Source organism: Antechinus flavipes, chromosome 3 (assembly GCF_016432865.1).
Source record: "Antechinus flavipes isolate AdamAnt ecotype Samford, QLD, Australia chromosome 3, AdamAnt_v2, whole genome shotgun sequence".
Lineage (NCBI taxonomy): Eukaryota > Metazoa > Chordata > Mammalia > Dasyuromorphia > Dasyuridae > Antechinus > Antechinus flavipes.
Window position 1 is genome coordinate 434121688 of NC_067400.1, and position 24768 is coordinate 434146455.

General features: G+C 34.2%; 1 protein-coding gene across 1 annotated transcript in view; it reads left to right on the forward strand.

The window, feature by feature from the left end:
- Positions 1-24768, forward strand: part of ITGB6 (integrin subunit beta 6) — a 193136-nt gene that overhangs the window by 145445 nt on the left and 22923 nt on the right. The window contains exons 11-14 of the mRNA XM_051986289.1: positions 8295-8384; positions 16592-16726; positions 17059-17476; positions 24132-24354. Coding sequence (XP_051842249.1) covers positions 8295-8384; positions 16592-16726; positions 17059-17476; positions 24132-24354 — 866 coding nt within the window. The remainder of the gene's footprint in view (positions 1-8294; positions 8385-16591; positions 16727-17058; positions 17477-24131; positions 24355-24768) is intronic.

Below are 24768 nucleotides of genomic sequence, written 5' to 3' on the forward strand. Positions count from 1 at the left end.
AAGGAAAAAAAGATGTGAATCATTTAAAAGATATAAATAAAAGTATCTCTTTGACACAGAAAGAAAGTAAAAATGAGATAACTAACAGCAACCATTTTCATTGTGCCCATAAATAAGGCTGCAATCAAAATAAATTGGTCAGTGAAAGAGAAGACCATGACAACCTGCTAAAATTTAGGAAGAAGTAATATAATACTGGAGAAAGATCTACAAACAATGTGACAAGTACATATAAAAACTTTCTCCTATCTGCATAAAAATTAACTGGATTAAGTATCTCCTATAGATAAAATGTAACAAAACCATCAAATATGTATCCATATAAAATTATAAATTTAAACTATGAAAATGTAAAGAAATAAAAGATAGTGGATGGCATGATAGATAGAGAGCCCATCTTCCGGAGTTTAAAACTGGCCTCAGACATTTACTAACTGTGTGAGCCTAAGCAAGTCACATAACCATGTTTACCTCAGTAAACTGAGCTGCAAAATGAGCTGAAGATGAAAGTGGCAACTTCAGTATCTTTGCTAACAAAACCTCAAATGGGATCATGAAGAATTGGATGTGACTGAAGAACAGCAAAAATAATATTAGGACCACCACCCCACTAAGAATATATTTCAGTTATTTATAATATAAACTCTGAGAAAAGAGGGAGTAACTTTCTCAACAAAATGTTTTTTTATCCAATTGTTTCCAATTCTTTGTGACCCCACTAGGGTTTCTTGGCAGAGATACTAGAATGGTTTGCCATTTTCCTCCACAGCTCATTTTATAGATTAAATGGAGGCAACAGGGTTAAGTGACTTGCCCAAGATCTCACAGACAGAAGTGTCAGATGGGATTTGAACTCAGGAAGATGAATCTGATCCCACACCCAGTGCCCTAATCACTATATCACCTAGTTATTGAAATACAAAATCCATACTTCAATAGCTGACAATGATAAAAAAAATCATTAAAATTGCATGGCCTGGGGAGAAGAATAAAGTATTTTGAGAAAAAAGTGGCATGGAATTTAAGGAATGTTTTAAGTAAAGAGTATAAGTTTAAATTAAGAAGTAGGACAAACTTCAGATGAAACATAGCAGGGAAGAAGGTGGAGGTAAGAAGTAGTAGTGGGGGGAAGGAAAAACAGAGACAGAGAAAACAGAGAGAGAGAGAGACAGAGAGAAAGAGAGAGAGACAGAGACACAGAGACAAAGACACAGAGACAGAGACACAGAGACAGAAAGACAGAGAGACAGAGACAGAGACAGAGAGAGAGAGACAGACAGACAGATAGACAGACAGACAGAAACAGAGACAGAGACAGAGAGACAGAGAGAGAGAGAAATGAAGGCATGGAGAAAGATAAGGGAAAGAGATATGGAGAGACAAAGAAAGAAACTCAGTATAAGCAAATGTGACACAATTCAAGGGTTTTTGTATTTCTGTTTTCAACTCCTATGGATCCCTTCTCAGAATATTGTTTTCTTACATTCACAATTGAAGCATTTTTTCCCTATCCAAGTTCTCAGATGTTCTGAAATTTATCCATAACCTCAATTTTAGAATTCTTGTTTAACTATAGAGTTTGTGCAAAATAGGGTAAATGACAAGAAAAGACTCTTTTAAGAACTAAGAAAAAATTTTGCATTAAAATTATATAACGTTATGTTTTCTCAGTCAATACACGCTAACCTTTATTACTTATTTAAAGCTAGAAATTTTAATATTCATTAATAATGAAATCAACTGCCCCCTCTTTATATCTATAGGGCTGTACATCAAGAGGGCATATACCATATCCAAAGCCCGAAGAGAATCTGTGTGCTGCTCTATAGATCTAGTTTTATACAGAGAATCTGTGTGCTGCTCTATATATCTAGTTTTATACATATTGAATAAAAATATGCCATTATATAATCAATTTTGATTATATGTATCAATGAGGGGATATTGGTATTGTTTGCCTATAAGCCAGAGGATCTCCTTTCTGCTTGTATTCCAGTCCCAAAGAGAAAGAAAAAGATCTAACCTTATGATAGGTTTGGAACAATCAGAGCCTCAGAAAATCAAACCTAGAACAAAATTCCACTAAGTAAAAGTCAAAATCCACAGTAGACAGTCAAGGTCAGGAATAAGAGGGGTAACCATGGAGGACCATTCAGAAGCAAGTATTATCAGTGCACTAATTCAGCCATGATTAGCCAATATATGAAGTGTTAACCAAATGGCAATTGGTATCCAAAACCAGGATCAAGCCAGAGGTTGCGGAAAGTTGGAAAACTACCATATAAAAGCTAATGTGGAATCAAAAAGGTTCTCATGTCCCACGCTTTTCTCAACTATTTGGGGAAGGCCAGATTGTCGGGGAGAACTATGGCATTTATTAGTTACTTTTCCATTACTTAATCAATGGCTCAAACATGGCATCTCCTACTCTAGCAGGCAACCTCAGCAAGGAGCAGAAGTGGTAAATGGAAGATGCTTTCCATTTTGTCCTTCAGTTCCAGTTTTCCAAATGACTGTTTGCTGATGTTTTACCTTTTCCTAATAGGTGACTATAAAAAATATACTTGAAAAGACAAACATAACCTGATGACAAACAAAAAAATTTTAAGATGAGAAAAAAAAGCAAATAAAAAAAGGCAGAGGTAGAAATGAAAATCTTATGAAATTGTAAAAAGAAATCAAGGAGAGCAGTAGGCACACAGGAAAATGCATCCCAGAATATCTAAACCAGAAAAAGAGGTCTCAAAACATGCTGGGTGGCATCATAGGGAGGTGGCCCCTGCAGCACACCCATAAGCCATAATTAGGATAGTCCATGGACTGATAATTGAGAAATGAGTGATAGAAATTCAAGCCCAAGCACACTAGTTTGCATTTCTAATCAGCTTCTGTGCTATTGTTTACCAACCCCACGATTCCTAATTTCCAAGAATAATCTTCTAAAGACACAATGCTATAATTCATAACAGCCAGGCATGCAAAATCTTCCTTCTCTACCATAAAACATGTTTAATCATGCTGATTTACAATAGCTCTTTAGTGCTGTAATGAAAGAGAGGCATTTGATACATAATATTTAAAGGAATCATAACACTCCTGGAGATTTAAAGTATAATTTTTAACAGCATTAGGCCAGGAAGCCAAATTGTCCATGTTTATAGATAATTATTTGAAATACTTTTGGGGAACCAACATCCAGAATTTAATTAATAGTTTTCTTTGACACAATTTTCAATATTATCTCTTGGTATTGCTACTGACTGCCAAGTCCTTTATATCCTCACACTAGTGGTTATCAGCAAAACTGATTAATGTTAGCTCCTAGTTTGAATAGCCTACTGCCAAATGTTGTGCCACATGAAAGAGAATAACTGTGTCGAGAGAAATGTATCAGTTCGACTCCACTATGAGAGTTGACCAAAATTCACAAGATCAGTTGGACCATTGATTTTGGAAAATATCCATTATACTTCTACTACTGTGGGTTACTATAAATTTATCAGGAATGACAACTTCATACAATCTTTGAGATCCATAATTCTTTTGTTTAGAAACTTTAAGCTTCCCTTTTCTAGGTATTAAAAGCCTCCCAAGCTTAATTCTCCTTGGACCAATTAAATTTGCATATTCTCCAGCTTCTATGAGGATATAGAACATGAGATTTGTATGTCATAGACATGTAGAGATATCTAGCAGGAAGTTGGTAATATATGGCTGAAGCTCAGGAGATAGGTTATTATTATTAATACTGATATAATTTGATGCAAGGACAGTCTCAAGGTCTCTCTGAAGAACTTTGGAATTGACCATGCAACATGGGAAACACTGGCACAGAACTGTCCAGTATGCTGTACCCTCATCAGAGAAGGTGTTCTGCTCTATGAACAAAACAAAACTGAAGTAGCTCAGAAGAATTATGAAATGTGAAAAATTAGAGAATCTACCTGAAATGTTCACATGGCTTATTTGTGCCCAACCTATGGTGAAACATTCCTAGCTCATACTGGTCTGATTAGTCATAGTGAGATATAGTATAACTTGACACCAACATAGTGATGGTTATTTTGGCCTTCTTTGAGAATGAAGGACAAGAACCAACCAACCAATATTTATAATAAGAAGAATAGCTTGCAATTATATAGTACTTTAAGGTTTGCAAATATCATCTTATTTGATCTTCGTGACAACCATAGGGCCTTCATTTTACAGATGTGAAACCTGAGGCAGACAGAGGTTGTGACTTATCCAGAATAATACACAGTTTATAAGTGATTTGAACTCATCTACTATATTACCTATCTGCCCAGATTAGAGTTAAATGTTCAGGTCTGCAAATTAGTAGTATAGAGATAATAACTGAACCCATTAAATATTATTGACCTCCTCAAGGAGATAATACAGAGAAAGAAGAGGAAAACACTCCAGCACAGAACTTGGGGAGTCTCTTGTGTTTCATGGGTGAAAAAAGGATGATAATCCAGAAAAAGAGACTGAAAAGGAATAAGCTATACAGATAGGAGAAAAAGCATGTGCAACAGAGCAGTATCATAGAAGGAAAGGGAAAGAATTTAAAAGGGAGAGGGTGAAAAAGTATCAAAAGTTGTTGTTTATCCTCCATTCTTGAAGACGACCATGACATCAGAGAGGTGATACAAGTGAGTTGGATTTAAGTAAGAGAGGGCTGTGCAAAATCATTTGCCTCCCTTTCCACTCCAGAGCCATCTGGGTCCAGTGGCAAGATATAGAGCAGGATAACTAGAAAGGTCAAGAAGGAATAAGACTGAGAAAATGACCTGAGAAAAAGTCATTAGATTCAGAAACTAAGAGAGCATTCATTGTCATGAAAAGAGGAATTTCAAATGGTGAATTTGGACACATTACAAGGGGGTAACAAATGAATTAGAGCTAAAGAAAAAGAGGCAAAAATTTATTTTTTTAGTTTGGGGGAAAATAGTTTAATTAAATAACAGAATAAAATCCACTGATTTTAAAATTTAAATCCATTGGTTTAAAATTTTAAAATAAAATGCGATCATTACACAAAACACAAGAAACCACTAAGAGAAAAGAGTAAGGAGGCAATGAATTTAGAAAGCTTTTTCTAAAGATTTGGTCTTGAAAGAGAAAAGAGATACAAAATAATAGTCTGAGAGAATGACAGTCAAGTTAAGGTCTTATAGGGATTGGAACATATTTATAAGTAGCAGAGAAGGAACCAAGGAATTCAAGGGCAGAGGACAAAATAGAGATGTGAACTTTATATGGTTACAATGATGATGGGAGGAAAAAGTGAGACTAGAGTGGGAGTGAAGTTTAGGACAACACACAGAGAGATGTTGCCAGTAGGCAACTCTAAATATTCTTGGGTTCTCTCTCCCTGGGCTTGGATTAGCTTCCTCACTTCACCTATTCCTACTTCATCAGGTTGAGGTGGTTCCTCAGAGGAATGACCATGATCTATTACTCTACTCAGAATTATGTCAAGGTCCAAGGAATAAGCTCTGTATATTACTATTGTCACCAATACTAGATGTTGAATTTTAAAATGTTAAAGGCTCATGCGCCCCAATGGCTATCAGCCACACTCAATCTTCATAAAAATTTTACTGAAAATGCAAAGCAAACACATAATATTTATATAACATTCTACCAATAAATTTCACTTATAATCTCTCACCAAAGCAGATACTGTCAATGGAGAGATGGGTATACACTTAAAAGTCCTGCAGTTATGAAGTATATAAGAAATACATGTAGCCAGGAAAATTCACAGTTCCATAGCTATAAACTTAGTATCTTCTTTCTGCCTCAGGAATTGTTAATGAAAGCTCTTTGGTATGTGTATCTTCTGTATTTAACTGATACTTACACTGAACTGTGTTGTTTTTTACTGGGCTTAACATCTCACTGGTAAAAACATTTTCAATTAGACAACTCTATTCACTGAGAGTCTTGTTTAATTCTCAGCTTCCAAGCTATTTGTCTTTTCACTGAGTTGATTCCTTAGTGGAAACTATAGTATAAGTCAGTTTCAGATTCAGGCTTAATTTATGCCTTCAAGTGAAGTAATGTTACACTCCTTTAGAAAAAGACATTGACCTTTACCCCAAAACAAACAAAACCCTTTGTTTTATCCTAGTATCTCCAACATTTTTCCTTTGCAGAATTCTTTTCCTTCTCCATCTCTCAGCAATAATTGATAGCAACACAAAGAAGTATCTTCTATCTTTTCTCTTCTCTTCTTCTCAACAATTCACAAAAGACAATTGTATGTTTTCCATATTCCTTCTTCTTATCAGCAGTTGGCAGAGAGGGAACTCCAGTTTTTCATTGGATGACCAATATGTCCAATGACAAATGACAATTCAGAGACAAGATTACACTCTCTTATATCATTTTGAAATGTGCCCTTTCACATATTTTCCCTTCTTAGTTCAGCAACTAGATCCTTTCTACAAATGTCCTTAGTTAGTTAGTAAGCAGTGGTCGTATTGTCTATAATCAGGTAAATTATATTTGTCTCATTATCACAAAACAATTCTGCCATCTAAGCTTCTCCAGTTATGAGCCTAAAAGTTCTCTCATTCTTTGTATGCAAGTAATAAAAAAAAATTGTATTATCCATTTATTCCAGTATTCTATAGTCAGTCATATTCAAATAACTGCTATCTCAGAATTTTTAAGTTTCATTTAATTTAGTAACTGCTTTTTTAAAGCAGATGGATAGATCTATAATTTAGATAAGTGAATTTATCAACAGTTTCTCTATAGAACCTGAAAGAGACTTTTATCTCAAGCAATTGAACTGCCAAGGATCACATCCTTAAATATAGATTAACTATAGGTCATAATAATAATAAATAATTTTAGAAAGAGAGAGATAGAAGGAAAAATGGAAAGAGAGCATATTATGACAAAAGAGAAGAGTTTCAGAGCTCAGGGAGGCAGGGAATGACAATAAAGTAGTTATGGATGATGGTGAGATCAAGGTGGAATGAAAGTGTAGATTATGGAAGTATAAGGAGTAATGGATTAAGAAGCCAGGGTCTTAATGAGGCCATGAACATTTATAATTAAAATCATATAATATGGGGATAGGATTGGGGTAAATGGAAATACCATGACCTATGAACTGCCTGAATCAAGAAAATTAGAGTGACAGTCATATTCCTGAGTTCAAATATAGCCTCAGATACATACTAGCTATGTGATCTGTAGCAAGTTATTTAAACCTGTTTGCCTCAGTTTCCTCATCTGTAAAATGGTCTGGAGAAGGAAAAGGCACACTACTTCAGTAATTTTGCTAAGAAAATACCAAATGGGGTCATGAAGAGTCAGATATAACTGAAAACGATGGAACAAATTATTTCTACATCATACATGAGAACACTGAAGTTCAGAGGGTCAAATAACATAACTAGTTACCAAATGATAGGTGAACCCAGATTTAAACACAAGTGTTCTGGGTCCAAAGCTAATGATCTTTCCATTATACCATATTGCCTGTCATCCAAATTAAAAGGTGATAATAATGGATAGCAAAAAGATGGCAGTCAACTATCACTGACAACCATGGAAAGAGACAGATAACATGCTACTTACAAGGGATGAAATCAAAAGCTATACAGTTAGGCTCAAGAATGAACTACATAGAATCCATTAAGGTGAAAAGCAAAAAAGAGTTTTATACTTCAATAACCTCAGAGGCTTATGACATTGTTCTTATGCTCTGAAATCAACCATAGTAGGCCACAGAGGAGAATGGATGCATCAGGGTTAATCAATAGAAGCTATCCAAGTAATTCATTATTTCTAAGGGCAGCTAAGAGTTTGGTCATTAAAATCTAGAGACTCATGTGGCCTGGTCAAGTTGCTTATTTGCCTTAGTTTCATTAACTATAAAATGGAGGGAAATAATGTCAGTTAGGATTTATAGGAAACAAATGCTTTGAGCTTCTTGAGAAGTGAATTCAATGAATTCAAACTATTAGTTTTATTACTGTTATTGTTATTATAAGTCTTGACTCCTTTCCTGTTATAGAAATATGGTCTTTGACTAAGTCAACCACAGAAACTTAGATTTCCCCAATGGCAGTTCTGGCCAATCTACTTCTTATTTGGATGTAGGAAGCACAAAACATGAAGGGTTCAGTTTCAAAGGAAGTGTTCATTTATCATCTGGAGCCTGTTTTTACTGACCAATTGAATGGAGGTGATCATAGTCTATAAGTTGAACCAAGTATGTTTCTCAATTATTACTGGGCAAAGACATTTTTATTCTTCTTTGTTTACAGAATTATGCCAAACTTATTCCTGGAGCTACAGTAGGGCTTCTTCAGAAAGACTCTGGAAACATCCTTCAGTTGATCATCACAGCTTACAAAGTATGGCATCTTATAGTTTCTACATTTTGTATGTATGTGTGTGTGTGTGTGCGCATGCACGTGTGTGTGTAAGAGAGAGAGAGAGAGAGACAGAGACAGAGACAGAGACAGAGACAGAAAGGCAGAGAGAGACAGACAGAGAAAATGAGCAAAACAAAAATGATCGCTATTTACATTTAATGAGTCAATTAGCACCCAAACAATTACCAAATGGGGCTTGACCTGGGACCTCTTGGTGGCCAATTAATAAAAATCAGATTGGTTTTGGTTTAAGGCATAGTCCTTAAAAAAAAAAAATCTAGCCAGCAAACCCTAAAAAATCTTGGGAGGATTCAGAGCTGCAGGAGTGAATGTAAAAAGCAATCATTTCTGCTTTGACCAGAAACCCTAAAGGTCTTTCTCTCCCAGATTTATTTATTTAGGTTTTTGTTGTTGTTGTTGTTTGTTTGTTTTTGGACTAGGTGAAAGTGGAGATTAAGCCTCAATTGCTACTTAGCCTTAATTACTGAATGGGTGCAGCCTCATTCAAACTGAGACCAGTTAAACAGTTTAGCTTAAAAAGGCCAAAGCTTCCCATTTCATCCAGGGCCATCTCCAATCATACTAATCTATATCTGGCCACTGGATCCAGCTGTCTCTGGAGGGGAAAGTGAGGCAGATAACTTTGCACAGCTCCCCCAGCATTTAAATCTAACTAATTTTCATATCATAGTATCACCTCCCTGATATCATGGTGCCCTTGGAGAACAAAGGACAAACAACAACAGCCTTTATGTGTTAAAACTAAGCTATGCTTATGTGTCACTGAATGGCCTCTGTCATGAATGCGTATGGTATACAAGGTGCTTTGCTTTCACCTGTATATTTAATTGAATAGCTATCCTTCCAAAAAGTGGAATACAAAACATATGGTTACACATATTCAAACGAAAACACATATACACACTGGCTCTACAATTTCAATTGTTCATAAACAGCACCCAACAAAAAAGAATTATCATTCATGAAATTCTTTCCCCTGCTGTAACTGTGTCTTGTGTGGATCAATCATAGTACTCCTCCAAGGGTATTCTAATGGCTCTAAATCAAAGGGGGAAACCCCTAAGACTGAAAAAATTGAGAAAACTTGTTGAGAAACAATTATATGTAGTGTAGTACCTCAAGACAATGCCTAAAGGGCCAACATGGGCCTGAGATAGGTAGTGGGTTTTTTAACACATTAATTGACAATTCTTTATTATATTAGAATTATATTAGAATATTTTGCTCATTCAGAAGCAGGACAACATTGTACATAGTAATAGCAACATTGTGCAATGATCAACTATGATTGACTTAGCTGATCTCAGCAATACAATGATCTACGACAATTCTAAAAGACTAATAATGGGAAATGCTATCCACATTTACAGAAAGAACTATGGAGTCTGAATGCATATCAAAGTATATTATTTTCACTTTTTTTTTGTATTTTGATTTTTAGTTTTTTTTGTGGCCTTTCTTTTTGTTCTGTTTCTTCTTTTACAACATGACTAATGTGAAAATAACTTTACATAATTGCACATATATAACCTATATAAAATTTTTGCCATCTTAGGGAAGGAAGATGAGAGAGAAAGAAGGAGAAAAAATATGGAATTCAAAATCTTATAAAAAATGAATGTTGAAAACTATCTTTTCAATATAATTAGAAAAAAATACTATTTACCAAAAAAAAAGGGGGGGGGGTTAATTAATGTTGCTCATTTCCTTTAACCTTGCATTTTCAAATGGCCCTTAAAAAAAGAAACCACCAAAAACATACCAGTGAAACCCCTGTTCTGTATTCTGCTGTCTGAAACCAAGGGAAATTTTCATTGATTTTATAGGCACACAGTTATTGGAATGGAATTTATGAACCTGACAATAGAATTTCTCCCTTTACTGAAGGTACACACCAATTTACTAGTTATAGTATTGATTTTTAAGGTTTCTTTTCATGATTAAAAAAAAAAAAGTACAGATATCTGATAAGTGTGTTTCCATTTATTTTATTGCACATTTTTTTCCTTATCTTCCCTTTTGGCAGAAAAAAACATGAAAAATTACACACATAAAAAGGTAGGTCTTCTAATCCTGAAGAAAGAAGAGCTTATCAAAACTTGCTGTTCCACAATTAGCTTGTTTTTTGTAATTTTTTGACACTAAAGTTAACAGCAAATGAACCATACCCCGATATGTTTATCTGTAACTTACCCCTTACACAACCCACTTCCAATTCAAGATAGACTGTGAACAGTCATTTATTCTCAAATATTTCATTCCAACAAAAAATTAAAAACAAATCTGTCTTTTTGGTTAAAGTAGAATGCAGTTTTAGGGCCCACACTGCCATCCTTCGAAATTTCAGTTCACTAGACTCACATCAAAAGTTTATCACATTAGCTCAGGCTTGAAATTCTTCCAGGAAGGAAAGCTAGTCAACAACAACACTGTAAAAACCTTCTTTTCTGCCCATATAGTAATTAAAGTTTTAATGTGTAGAATCTAATAAAAAACACAAGGTGTTCCTTTACTGAATGAGAACACAGTCCAATTAGTTTACCCCAGCATTTTCAAATTAGTTCCCTTCTAAAATCTTCAAAGGATTTAAGGAAATTGGGAAAGAATGAGTTGTCAAAATATTTGTTATAAGATATTCTCATATTTCCTCTTCTTCAAGTTTGATTCAAAGCCTGCTCTGATCATGTCCCAGCTTGCTTTAAGAAAGGTTAAGTTCTGTATTAAGGGGTGTGTGTGTGTGTGTGTGTGTGTGTGTGTGTGTGTGTGTGTGTGTGTATTTTATGATGTGAAAGTGCAAGTGTATCCTGGAGGGTAGTTGATATAAAAATAGTTGCTCTTTTTAATTAAGCCCCCTTTATACTGAAATATTTTAAAGTACAAATAAGCTTATAGAAGGTTTAGCATTGATTTGGAATTGTTATTGGACCATCAAAATTGAATACAATACTGTAAGGACAATCATAAATCAGGAAATACACCTTAAAGAGTTAAAAATTATTTTTCTTTTTTTAAATAATTGTAATTTTTTCAGTTAACAACCTTTTCTTTACTCTTCCATTTCTGCTCCATTGGAAAAGAAAAGTTAAACTCTTTTAAATATGCATAGTCTCCCAAAATAATTTTCCACATGTCCTTATCCAAAACTATGTCTCATTCTATAGATTGAATTCATCCCCTCCCTGATAGAAATTGTTCATCCATGATCTTCTGGAACTGTTGTTGGTCATTGCCTTAAACACATTTTTTTATCTCTTAAAGTTGCTTTTACATTGATTCTACTACTGTTCTAATTCTTCTCATTTTACTTTGTATTAGTTCATATAAATCTTCCCAGGCTTGTCTGAAATTGTCTTTTTCAACATTTCTTACAGCACAATGGTATTTTATTACATTCACATACCATAATTTCTTTAGCCATTTCCCAATTGAAAGGCACTCCCGTACTTTATAGTGTCAATTATTCAAATCTTTTGTTGATTTCAAAGTTATTTTTAAAGAGGCAATGTAGTTCACTGAATTGAGTACTAAATAAAAAGTCAGGAAGTTCTGCTTCTCACATTTATTAGTTCTGTGACTATAGATTAACACTTATCAAAGAAACATGAATGAAAGAAACTTCTGAAGCCATCTTGTCCACACGCTCCCTGTTTTTACAAATGAGGAAAGTGAAGTCAGGGAAGTGAATGAAATTTCCCCAAAATCTAACATGTGAGAACCATGAGAAGAAGAATTTGAACTCAGAACTTAGATTAGAAAGCTAGTGTTCTTTCCACTATTTCAATTTCTCTGAATGTCAGATGAGTTCCTCAGATTATAAATCATAAATGCTTTACATCTGCCTCTGTAGAAGGAACAATTATCCTGACAAAAATCAGAGGTTTATAGATTTTGAGCTGAAAAGGATCAGGAGCAAATCTAATTCAGTTTCCCCATGTAACAGATAAGGAAACTGAGATCTATAGAAAAGGAATAGGCAGAGAGGTAGATATCAATCTGAAATGAGATTTTAACCTAGTTTCAATTTCAACCATCTTCCCACTGTTCAACTCTTCTAATCCTCAGGAAATCATTTAAAGACTATGTTATACATGGATTACATATAACTCAATGGAAGGGCTTTTTATTCTGACAAAATTACAGATTCTTAATGTACTTTAAGCTAAACTTTAAAGCATCTAGTTTGTACAGTGAATAGACCTATGGACTTGGAGTTAGGAAGACAAGTTCAAATCCAATCTCAGACACTAACAGTATGACCAGGGACAAGTCACTTACTCTCTGTCTGTCTCTGTTTCTTTATCTATAAAATGGGGATAATAGCATCTACCTTCAAGGGTTGTCATTAAGATCAAATGAGATAATATTACAAACCTTAATTGACTATATGAATACTATATTTATTATCCAAAAGGGCAGCTAGGTGGTATAGTGGATAGCTATATCTGAAGTCAGGAAGATTCATCTTTCCAAATTCAATTCTGACCTTACTGATAATTACTGGCAGTATGACCCTGGACAAGTCACTTAACTCTATTTGCTCAGTTTCCTCATCTGTAAAATGAGCTAGGAAAGAAAATGGCACTTCTGTCCCTTTGCCAAGAAAATTTTCAAAATAAGGACATGAAGAATCAGATACGACCAAACAAAAATTATCTTATAGGCTATCTCAAAACTGTGGCCTTAGTTTTTTGTCTTTGTTTTAGTCCCTAAATCACTTCAATTGCTATACCTCAAACTTCTTTACATTCTAAAATTAATAAGGAGCTATTCAGTGCTAATAAATAAAGTAAATTTTAGTGCACTGAAAAAGATTTATGATATTCCAAAATATCTGAGGCATTTCATTTATTGTTAGAATCTGAAGTGAACTTTAAACTCAGCATCATTCCATTGTGTCAAAGTGATAACCAGATTTAAATATTAGACAAACATTCATCTGCATGAACACCAAGGACAGAAGTGCACAGGTCTTTGGGACAGCTACCAATGACCTTGTTTTGTGGTGACATTAAATGCTCTGAAGATTTTTTTTGGCACATGTGAAATTTAGATTAAAAGATCCTCCATGAAACTTGCCCTCCCCTCAAAAATAAATTATGTTGTTCCATTTCAATTACTCTATGATAAAATTCCCTTTTTTCAAGAATCCTTTCCTTCTTTAATTTTTGTGCTTGAAGCTAAATTGATTAGGAGAGCATAATTGGTTTAAAATTTGGAAAGGCATGAGGAAGCTTGTCTTGGAAGTTAGTAGTACTCAGATTCAAGTGGTTCCCTCTGCCAAATATTGGCTGTATGACCCTGGACAAGTCATTTGACCTCTTGCTGCCCAGGCAGCTCTCTAAGACTATAATTTTTAGAATAATAGCACAAGTGTATTAATCTTTGAAATCAGAGAGATGTAAGATACAGAAAAAGAAGACAGAAATAGAGGAGACGAGAAACAAAGAAATTGGGATCAAACATATTTACTTTTCTGCAAGTTTTATAAAAGATGCATTCTAAATTTCACATAGACCAACAAACTATCTTTAGAACATAAAATGTCACTACAAAACAAGGCCACTGCTCTCAGGAACCCTTTATAGGCATACCTTAGAGACATTGCCTGTTTTGTTCCAGACCACTGCAATAAAGTGAATATTGCAATAAAGTGAGTCATAGGAATTTTTTAGTTTCCTGGTGCATATAAAAGTTGTGTTTACACAATACTGCAATTCATTAAATGTGCAATAGTTTTACATCTAATATATACATACATACATATGTATATATATATACATGTATATATGTGTGTATATATGTGTGTGTGTGTGTGTATATATATATATATATATACCTTAATTAAAAATACTTTATTGCAAAAAAAAATGCTAACCATTATCTGAGCCTTCAGTAAGTCACAATCTTTTTGTTGATGGAAGATATTGCCTCAATGTTGATAGCTGTTGATTGATCAGGGTGATGGTTGTTGAAGGGGTGGCTGTGGCACTTCACAGGAGAAGGAGGAGAAGGATAAAGAGAAGGAGGAGGATGAGGACGGGGAGGAGAAGGAAGGAAAGAAGGGAAGGAGGAAGAGAGAAAGAGAGAGAGAAATGAACACATATGAGGGATTCAGAGAAACATGGGAAGATTTATGAGCGGTGACTCATTGGCTAAAGTGTTAATTTTGAAGTTAGGAAATCAAGCTTATATCTTATCCCAGTCACACTGAGCAATTACTTAACATCCCCCAACCTCAATTTCCTTATTTGTAAACTGAGAGAATTGGACTTGATGGCTTATAAGGTCCAAAATCTTTGGTCTTGTGAAATAAACAAAATCAAAAGAACCAGAACATAGAATTATCACAATAATGTAAATGGAAAGATCATTAAAATGAAATTAAACTCTAAATAATTGTGGTGGGATGAGGAATGGGAGAAAGAAACAATGAAAGTCTAGGACAACAGATTATACATATGTTTCACAATGACAAAGAGATAGGAGGCCACTAGAAAAGAATATTGTCTCCATTGTCAAATATAGTCATTGTATCCACCTTATTGCTTAATTGTCTTTCTTTCTCATAAGAGTTTAAAGGAATAGGAGGTGAAATACAAAAAAAAAAAAAAAATCAGTAAGACACATTTTAAGAAAGAGATAAAAATTTTAAAAATGAGAATATTTATCAAGACTGAGAAAGGACATTTGGATCATTGACACATTGCACATTTTGAAAAAGCCACCACAGATTTGTCTTTTGATAGTGTTTTGGTTTGGAGAAAGATAAAAACAGGAAGGTGGAAAAATGTAGAATTTTTTCAACTAAGTGAAGGTGAATCAAAGAACTGGAATCTCACTCTGATGATGGAACAGTAATAACCTGGAAAAGTTGAATTTTAATATTCATTTAAATGCCCAAAATAAAAATAAAAAATAGAATAGTTATAGTATTAATAATATAGGAAATGCTAAGAAAAACTTTTGATGTGATACAGATTAAAGTAAAATGTCAAACAATGGTGGTGTTCCATTGCTTACTAATGAAACCCTAAAAATAAACTTCAGGGATTTCTTGCCCATCTGACATGTAAATGTAAAATGAACCGTGCCTAAACAATAATAACCTATAGCACCCAATTGAGTAACACACCTTTTATTAGTGCTCAGTAAATATTAATTGAATTGAATGGAGCAGTTCATGATGAGTGACACTCAAACTTCAGTCTTAACAATAGCATGAATCACATAGAACTTTTTTTTTTTTTTTTTTTAGGGGAGAGAAGGAAGGGTTAAGACATGTGTGAGAAACTCCCTAGTGTGGAAATTTTCTACCCCAATATAGACTGGCAGTTCTCCATGGTCTTAGAGTTTTGTCTGGGGACCTGAGAAGTTAAGTGACGTGCCTATGGCAAATATTTTCAGTTACCTCTGACTCTTCATGACCCCATAGACCACAGCACACCGGGTCCTTTTGTCCTCCACTATTATCGATAGGTTTTGCTTAGCAAAGATACTGGAGTGGTTTCTTTCTCTAGTGAATCATCTTTTATCAGAACTTTTCACTATAACTTATCAGTCTTGGTAATCTTGTACTCATAGCTCATAATTTCATTAAAACTATGTGATCTCTTCTGCTATGACAAGGCAGTGAGAAAGGAAGGGATGGCCAATACTAATATGTGTCAAATATGGAAGTGAAAGATAGAAGGGAAAAATCATTTATTAAGTATGGTATGACAAGAACTGTGCAAAGCTCTCTACAAATATTATCTCATTTGATCCTCTCGACAATTCTGGAATTATTAGTGATTCAATTTTACAACTGGGGAAAATGAATCAAAATGAAATTAAATAGCTTGCCCAGAATCATATACTAGAAAATTTCTGAGACTGGAATTGAACTTCTATCCTCCTGACTCCAGGTCTAGCACTCTCTAACTGCCTCAAAAGGCACGATTTGAAAATCCAGGTCTACCTGACTATATGGTTTCTTCAATCCCCTGCTTCACCTGCCCCTTAACACTATTAAGGACTCAGTGAAATATTTGTCCATTGACTGATTGCTCTTGTGAATTTTTGAGGTCCACATCCTGGTTCATTTAAGCTTCAGGTTCACAATTTAGTATTCATTTTTCTAGCTACATTTTTGGTTCTTATACAGTTTTATTGTCTATTTCTCAAAGGAACTTCGATCAGAAGTGGAATTGGAGGTATTGGGAGATACAGAGGGACTCAGCCTATCATTCACTGCTATCTGTAATAATAGCACTATTTTCCCACATCAAAAAAAATGCTCTCACATAAAAGTGGGAGGCACAGTAAGTAAATGACCAATTTTCAATTTGAGAATTATTCTGATAAGTGAAAAATTTGCTTGAAATGCTGAAGTTGTACTTCTCCATTTAATGCCTTTAATTAAAATTTCAATTTCTTCCCAAAAGTTCAAATGTTTTCCAGGCAATAACTAAGACATGCTTTTTCTGTGTCATATGTGCATTTGCAAAGCTGACCCTTACCACCCAAAGATATGTATATATGTGTACACACACACACACACACACACACACACACACACACACATACACACATACACACGGGGATAAAGTAGGGGGAGACTAAAGAGGCAGATGATGAGTATTTTCTTTTCCAGGCAACATTCAATGTAACTGTAAGCCTATCAACTTGTGAGAAAAGAAGCAGGCACATCACCATCAAGCCTGTGGGCCTGGCAGATGCCCTAGAAATTGAAATTAGCCCCCAGTGCAGCTGCAACTGTCAAAAAGACATGGAAGAGAACAGTTTCAGGTGTAGCGGAGGGAAGGGCTCCTTCCAGTGTGGAGTATGCATTTGTAATCCTGGCTACATGGGCCCTCTCTGTGAATGCGATGAGAATGCCCTGAGCACCGACTCATGTAGAGATGCCCTGGGTCATGCCTCCTGCAGCGGAAGGGGAGACTGCTACTGCGGCCAATGCATTTGTCATCTGTCCACATATGGACAGGTTTATGGGACCTACTGTGAATGTGACAATTTTTCCTGTGTGAGACATAAAGGATTGATATGTGGAGGTATGTTCCCTTTAAAGTTGTGTTTTGCATATTTTGAAGACGTAAATTATTAGAAATTTGAATTAAAGTGTATTCCTACCACATTAATCCCAGTTCCCACAACAAAGTGGATGGTTTTTAAAATGTCCCATGATAATCAAACATTCTGGTTTTTACTCTACTCTTCAACTTCATCTTCCCTTTTAACATTTATGAATGCTTAAGCAGGTAAAAGATCACACTGTCATATAGATGATTAATAATAATAGTTTAAAAGACTATAACACTAGAGTTTGAAGGATGTTTTGCATACATTTTGTCTTCACAACAATTCCATGAACTAAGCAGCTCCAATATTCATATACTCATTTTATAAATGAGAAAACTGAGGTTCACTGAAAGATAAGTGATTTCCTCCAGATCACATGGGCGAAGACTTCTGAATTTAAATCCAGTACAAATGAACCAATGTATGGTGGATTATGTGCTGGACCTGGAATAAGGAAGACTCATCTTTCTAAATTAAAGTCTGGCCTCAAACACTTACTAGTTATGTGATCCTGTTAAAGTATCCTGGTTTACCTCAGTTTCTTCATCCATAAAATGAGCTGAAGAAGGAAATGAAAAATCACTTTGGTATCTTTGCCAAGAAAGCACTAAACAGGGCACAAAGATTTGGACATAACTGAAAACATATTAATCCACTATGTTAATGTACTTGTTATTATTGTTATCATCATCATCATCATCATGGGAAATTGTAAATCACTTTATTTTCTCATTTTTAATGAGACTTCAGTTTCTCATTTTTAAAACAGGATATCTATTCCCCTTTTCAGCTTTGAATTCATGATCCTATGAACTTCTGTAATATCATTTGAAAGAATTTAAGTCACTTGAGGGCAAGGATTGTTTCATTTTTGTTGGTTGTATCCCCAAGGCATAGCATAGTGCTTGGCCTGTAGTAGATCATTAATAGATGTTTGTTTATCAGAACCCATCACAAAAAATTACTCACTGAACATCCTCAAGGAATCAAATATTGTACACTGGATGTAAAACTCTCTTAGTGGCTTGTAAAGATCTAAAGATCATAAAAAGAAAATGACTAAGTGCTTAAAATAGCAATATATTCTTCTGGAATGTCTTTCTCAGGAATTGGAAATGCATATTGTCAGAAATTTTAAAAAATACTGAGGCCATAAAGCCATTTCTCCAGCAGAGAAATTCTTTGAATAAATCTCTTCTTTTAAAGGGAGAAAATAAAAGAACTTCAGGATGTCTCAGGAAGAATCAAGAAAACTATACTTTTGTATTTAGAAATAAATGAGCCAATTTATTGAGAGCTTTGATATTCCTGTCTCAAGGAATAACAACAAATCCACTGAAGAATGTCAGACATAATATATGAGAAGTCCCACAGAAAGCGCCAACTGGGAGAGCAAACGACATGAAAGCAACCTGAATGAAAGGTCATGATGGATGAACATTGGCATGCTACTTCAACAGCATGTACAGTCTAAAAGCTGGATTCAAAAGTGACCTTAAAGATCATCTAGTTCATTCTTCTTATTTTGCAAATGAGATATTTGAGGTTCTAAGACAAGTTGCTCAAGGTCACAAAGGCAGAAAGTAACAGAGTTCTTTAATAATGTTGTGATACTCTCCAAAAGATCTAACTATAGAACAAAGTGTGCCATATAAACAACTCATTTGTATCTGGTATCTTCAGGTAGCAATATGAAAAAAAAATGGTAACACTGAGACTCTTTTAGTCTAACTTGCTTGGGGTAGGATAGACTGAAAGAATGGTAAAGGTTTTTAAAGATTAATTAAAATAAAAAGAAATTCCTCTAGACTTTTAGGCAAAATAAACCAACATGAGAATGAATAGGGAAGCTTGTCTCAATGTGAGCAAACCTTCAGTTTTTACATATTCATGAAGATGATAAAAATAAAGTCTTAGAAGAAACAGAATTAATTCATTGTAATTCAAAAAATAAAAAGTAAGTTTCCCTCTTTGCTTCCTCTTTCTATCTCTGCTTTCTTTACTTCCACATTTATTAAGTGCCTGTCATGTGCTACTGTGTCTAATTAGACAAAGTTTCATGGGAGACAAAACTTGAAATTAATGAATTGGCCCCTTTTCCCCATAAAGTAATCTCTCTTAAAAGGAGGTCTTATGTATTTTCTTGACACATCATCCAGAAAACATGATTTTTAAATTTTATAACACTGTTAACAGAGGGTTTTTTTTTTTGTTTTAAAATTTTTCCTGTCTCATAAAATGGCAAAAATTAAAAGATCTTAGATGGCTTAAAGTTAGCTGAGCTGCAAAAATCTCCATTTTTAAGTGGTCTATCTATTTCTAAGTGCAAAAAAGTATATTTTCTCGATTCTTCCTGAAAAATTCTGATGTTCTTTCATTTTTTCCTTTAAAAAGAAGAAATTTGTTCAAGGAATTTCTCTATTGGAGAAATTGCTTTATGGCCTCAGTGGGTTTTTTTTTTAATTTCTGATAATATGCATTTTCAGTTTCTGAGAAAGGTATTCCAAAAGAATATAATACTATTGTAAGCATTTGGTCATTTTCTTTTCACAATCTTTAGATGTTTATAGACACTAAGTTGTTTTATATCCAGTGTACAATATTTGACTCCTTAAGTATATTCAATGAGTAACTTTTTATCAACAAACATTTATTAATCATCTACTATATGCCAAGTACTATGCTAGATCTTGGGAATACAAAAAATAATAATAATAATAAAGATGAAACAATCCTTGCCCTCAAGTGACTTAAATGCTTTTGAATGATATTATAGTAGTTCATAGGATCATGAATTCAGAGCTGGAAAGGGGCATGGATGTCTATTTTAAAAATAAGAAATTGAGTTCTAGAGAATGGAAGTGACATATAAAAATCACATAGGGAAGGAATGAAATAAAAGAGGCCAGATTCAAACCAACACCCTCTGATTCCTTAAATACATACTTATACCCATAAAAATATTAAAATCAGTTTTTGCCAATTCTTCATCCTGGTCACTCTCATTAAAAGCATTTTTTAAGGATTTTTTAAAAAATATATCAACTAGGTATTTCTTATATCAAAGATGTGCTTTTGGTTACCTGTTGGAACCTAGTACTTATAGTGGTAATTCACTTTCCTTTCCTCAGAATCATTCACAGGGTGGGTATGCTTCCTCCATTGGCTAAAATTTTGAAGCACTCTTTTGTAGGGAATGGAAAGGAAAATTTAATTTTAATTTAGTCACTAGCTTGCATATTAAGACTAAGTTACAGCATGTAAAGTACATATGAATAATAGTATACTATCAGAGTAAATGATAAACAATTTCTAGCTCAGCAAGCTTCCCTTCATTTTGGCATAAATCACGTTAGTTGGAGTTAAATTATGACTTACACAGCTTATGAAAATAGACTAATATAGCTAAACATGGTTGAGCATTCTAAAGTATAATTTATTAAAAGCATAGTTTAGTATACATTAATATGAATATAATCTCTTATCTGTTCATAAAGGAAAATATTTTCATTCAAAGTCTTTCTAGATTATAAAAATAGATAGAACCAAGTTCTATCTTGTTTTAGATTCTTGCCCTTTTTTCCTGAGCTTTTCAATAAGGAATAATGGGAAGTTTATGACTTATGTTAGAACAAATGGCTACAACTATGTGATCAACAACTTTTGTATAAAACTGTATGTCCAGGGTCACAGAGACAGTATGGCTAAATAAGAGGGGTGGTCTTGGAATCAGGAAAACTTGGGTTGAAATCTGCCTCTTATACATATTGGCCATGACAACAGAGGCAAGTTACCTCTTGTGTAATATTTTAAGACTTCCAATTCAACTAAGGTTGGGGGATTTTCACACGAGCCGCTGTTCTCCACACAAATGAAATTATGGAGTCCAAACATATCCCCAAAGCTTTTTACAAGTTGAACCTGCTCCATACTATTCTCTGAATAAGGAAGATAAGAAAATATTCACCAATGCTAAATCAAATTAAGAAAAGAAAATCCACAAACAAAAGAGCAATTGCATTTTTCTTCCTTAAAACAATGATAATGACCCAGTCTTTCCTTTGAGGACTATGATCAGTAGTTGTCTCTAGTCCACAATAATTTTAAGCATTTAATGCTGTATATAGTTTACTCTGAAATTTTTTGGTTTGAGCAGGTTTTATAAATCATTTTGAATATGAAAAATCCTATGTAGCAATTTATGATTTCAGGTAAACTTTTGCAAAAATTTTGTCTAAATTAATACAATTCAAGAAAAGTCAAGAAAAAAAATTATGATGTAGCTAATATTTATATAGCTATTTAAATGTAGGCATGCTTCCTCCATTGACAACTAAAGTTGGCAAAACACTTTATCTGTATTTTTTCAACTATTCCTCACAATAATTATATACAGTAAGTGCTCATGAGTTTACAGATGAGGAGAATGAGACTAATCAAGATAAAATTAAAGTGTCTGAGGTAGAATTCAAATTCAGATCTTTCTGACTCCAAAACCTATTCTCTAGCTTCCTTTATACAGGCTAAAGGGAACTTAGACTATAGAATCAGGATGACATTGATTCAAGTCTTAACTCTGATAGATATGGTATGACCTTGGTCAAGTTATTTAACCTCACAAGTACCCCAAGTAAGTTTAAAAACTATAAGTTTCAGAGAAAGAGGAAGATTTCATTGATAGAGGAAGTTTCAGCACTTAAGAGAGATCATCATTATTATCATCTCCTCTTTAATGTCTTCTGCAGGTAGCTGGGTGATTCAGGGATAGAGCCAGGAAGTCAGGCTGGAGTCAAGAAGACTCATCTTCTGGAGTTCAAATCTGACCTCAGATACTTATTAGTTTTGTTTTCCTAGACAAATCACTTAATCCTGTTTAGCTCAGTTTCCACCTCTATAAAATGAGTTAGAGAAATAAATGGCAAAACATTTCAGTATCTTTGCCAAGAAAACCCCAAATGGGGTCACGAAGAATCAGACAAGACTGAAATAACTGAACAATGTCCTCTGCAAAATATGTCTTTAAAGATATAAATGTGTTGACATATTATTATAACTGAATCTTTGAAAGATAGTTAATAATAACAATAATCCATTTTAAAGTTGGCAAAGTGCTTTATAAATACTATCATTTGATCTTCACAATGACCCTGAGATATAACTACTATTATTATTCCATTTTACAGATGAAGAAACTGAGACTGCAAGAGATCAAATGTTGATCACATAGCTAATAAGTAACTAAATTAGGATTTGAATTCTAGTCTTCCTGAGTCTAATTGCAGCCTTCTATTCACTGATCAACCTAGCTACATCTGGATAAGGTTCAATTTCAACAAATTTTGAAGTTTATATTAAGTTCAATTCAATAAGTATTTGGTATTATCAAAGGGGTTCATTAAGCTGATATTTACAGACCTGGATCTGTGGATAGATTTCAAAAGGTCTGTGAAATTGGATGGAAAAAAATATAATTACATCTTCATTTTCACTACTCTCTAACTGAAATGTAGTATTTCCTTCAATTATGGATCTAGGCAATAAGTATTTTTCCAAGAAAAGGTCCATGACAGAAAAAAGACTAGAATCCCTAGACTATAACAAAGCATTGTGTTCAGCTCTGGGGGTACAGATGAAAATGAAAAACAGTCCATATTCATAAGAAGCATATATAGTTGATATTCTAAATTTGAGTAGAAAAGGTTTAGTTACATTTTTAAATGTCATGATTAATTTTTCACAACTACTGACTGCTCCCAGGGTGTTGAGGATATAATTTAGAAAGACATGCTTAACCTTGAGAAGGTTATTCAGTTCTTAGCTGGAAGACCAAATGATAACTTCTTTTTAGACTAGACAGGCCTTTCTGCTTCTTCTGTTTCTTCTAAGTTAATCTCATTTTCCCTCATTCAGGGCTTATGAGCACCATCCTAACAGAGTGGATAAGAAAAAGAAAAGGAAATGAAAAATTCTCAGGCTAAACCAATTTGTCAAAGTCAAATCAAACCATCAATATTTATTGAGCAACTCTGTAAGCAACACTGTCTCAGGCTCCTACTTACCATTTTGCTTCAAATTTTCTTTTAGGAGAAAGTTGAAAATACTGGTTAAATTCTTTCTTTTTTTTTTTCTTTCCTTCCTTCCTTCCTTCCTTCCTTCCTTCCTTTCTTTTTTATTTCTTTCCTTCTGCTGTGCCCCACATGGCCACAAATAATAAACTTGGCTCTATGTTAAGAAAGATAGATCTGGATAAATGTATGCCTAGACAAAGATTTTTTTTTTAAAAATGGGATACACTTGTTGGTGATTGTACTTTATTGTTATTTGAGGGTGTGCCTAATGTGATTCTTTTAACCCCCTCTGTCCTTTGTTATAACAATGAGAAATGATAGTATGAAAACAATAGGAAATAATTTCTCATTGTTATAACAAAGGACATTTTATATATACATACATACACACATACACATGTATAAGTATTATATATACATATATATGCATACACACATACATACACACATGTCAGAAACTTAATGGGATGAATGGGTAGTCACAGTCACCTTTTGTCATTGTAAATCAATTACCCTGTGATTTTAACTAGGGATTGTTGTTCCTGTGTATATTTTATAGATAATGGACACTGCGACTGTGGAGAATGTATATGCAACAGTGGATGGACTGGTGAATATTGTAACTGTACCACCAGCACTGATTCATGCCTCTCAGAAGATGGCATGCTTTGCAGTGGAAGAGGGAACTGTACCTGTGGAAAATGTGTGTGCACTAACCCTGGGGCCTCAGGTCCTACGTGTGAACAATGCCCTACCTGTGGTGATCCCTGTAATTCTAAACGGTAATAGTTAGAGGGTAATGGCTTTTATTGATAATTTTGAGGGATCACTCAAAATTACATTGAGATTTCACTAAATTAGACCTTCGTTTATTTTGCCTAACATTTGGTCACAGAATATTAACTAGAAAGCAGGTGCCCAGCACTTGTGATCCTAAACTTGGAGCTTTACTTTCATTTTCCTCCTTTTCTATTCTGATTGTCAGGCCCACAATGTTACATTTCTGCTTGGGGCTCACATGGGGAAGTTGAGCTGATGTCCCACACTGATAACATCTGGTTCACTCTGAGCTACAATACTAGCCGCACATAAAAAAGTCCCTAGAGATAGGCTGACAACACCCTTGTGTAGCCAATGCATTTTAGAGCAAAACAGACAAGCGTCTTCCTTATCACGATTTTCTACAACCTGACCTT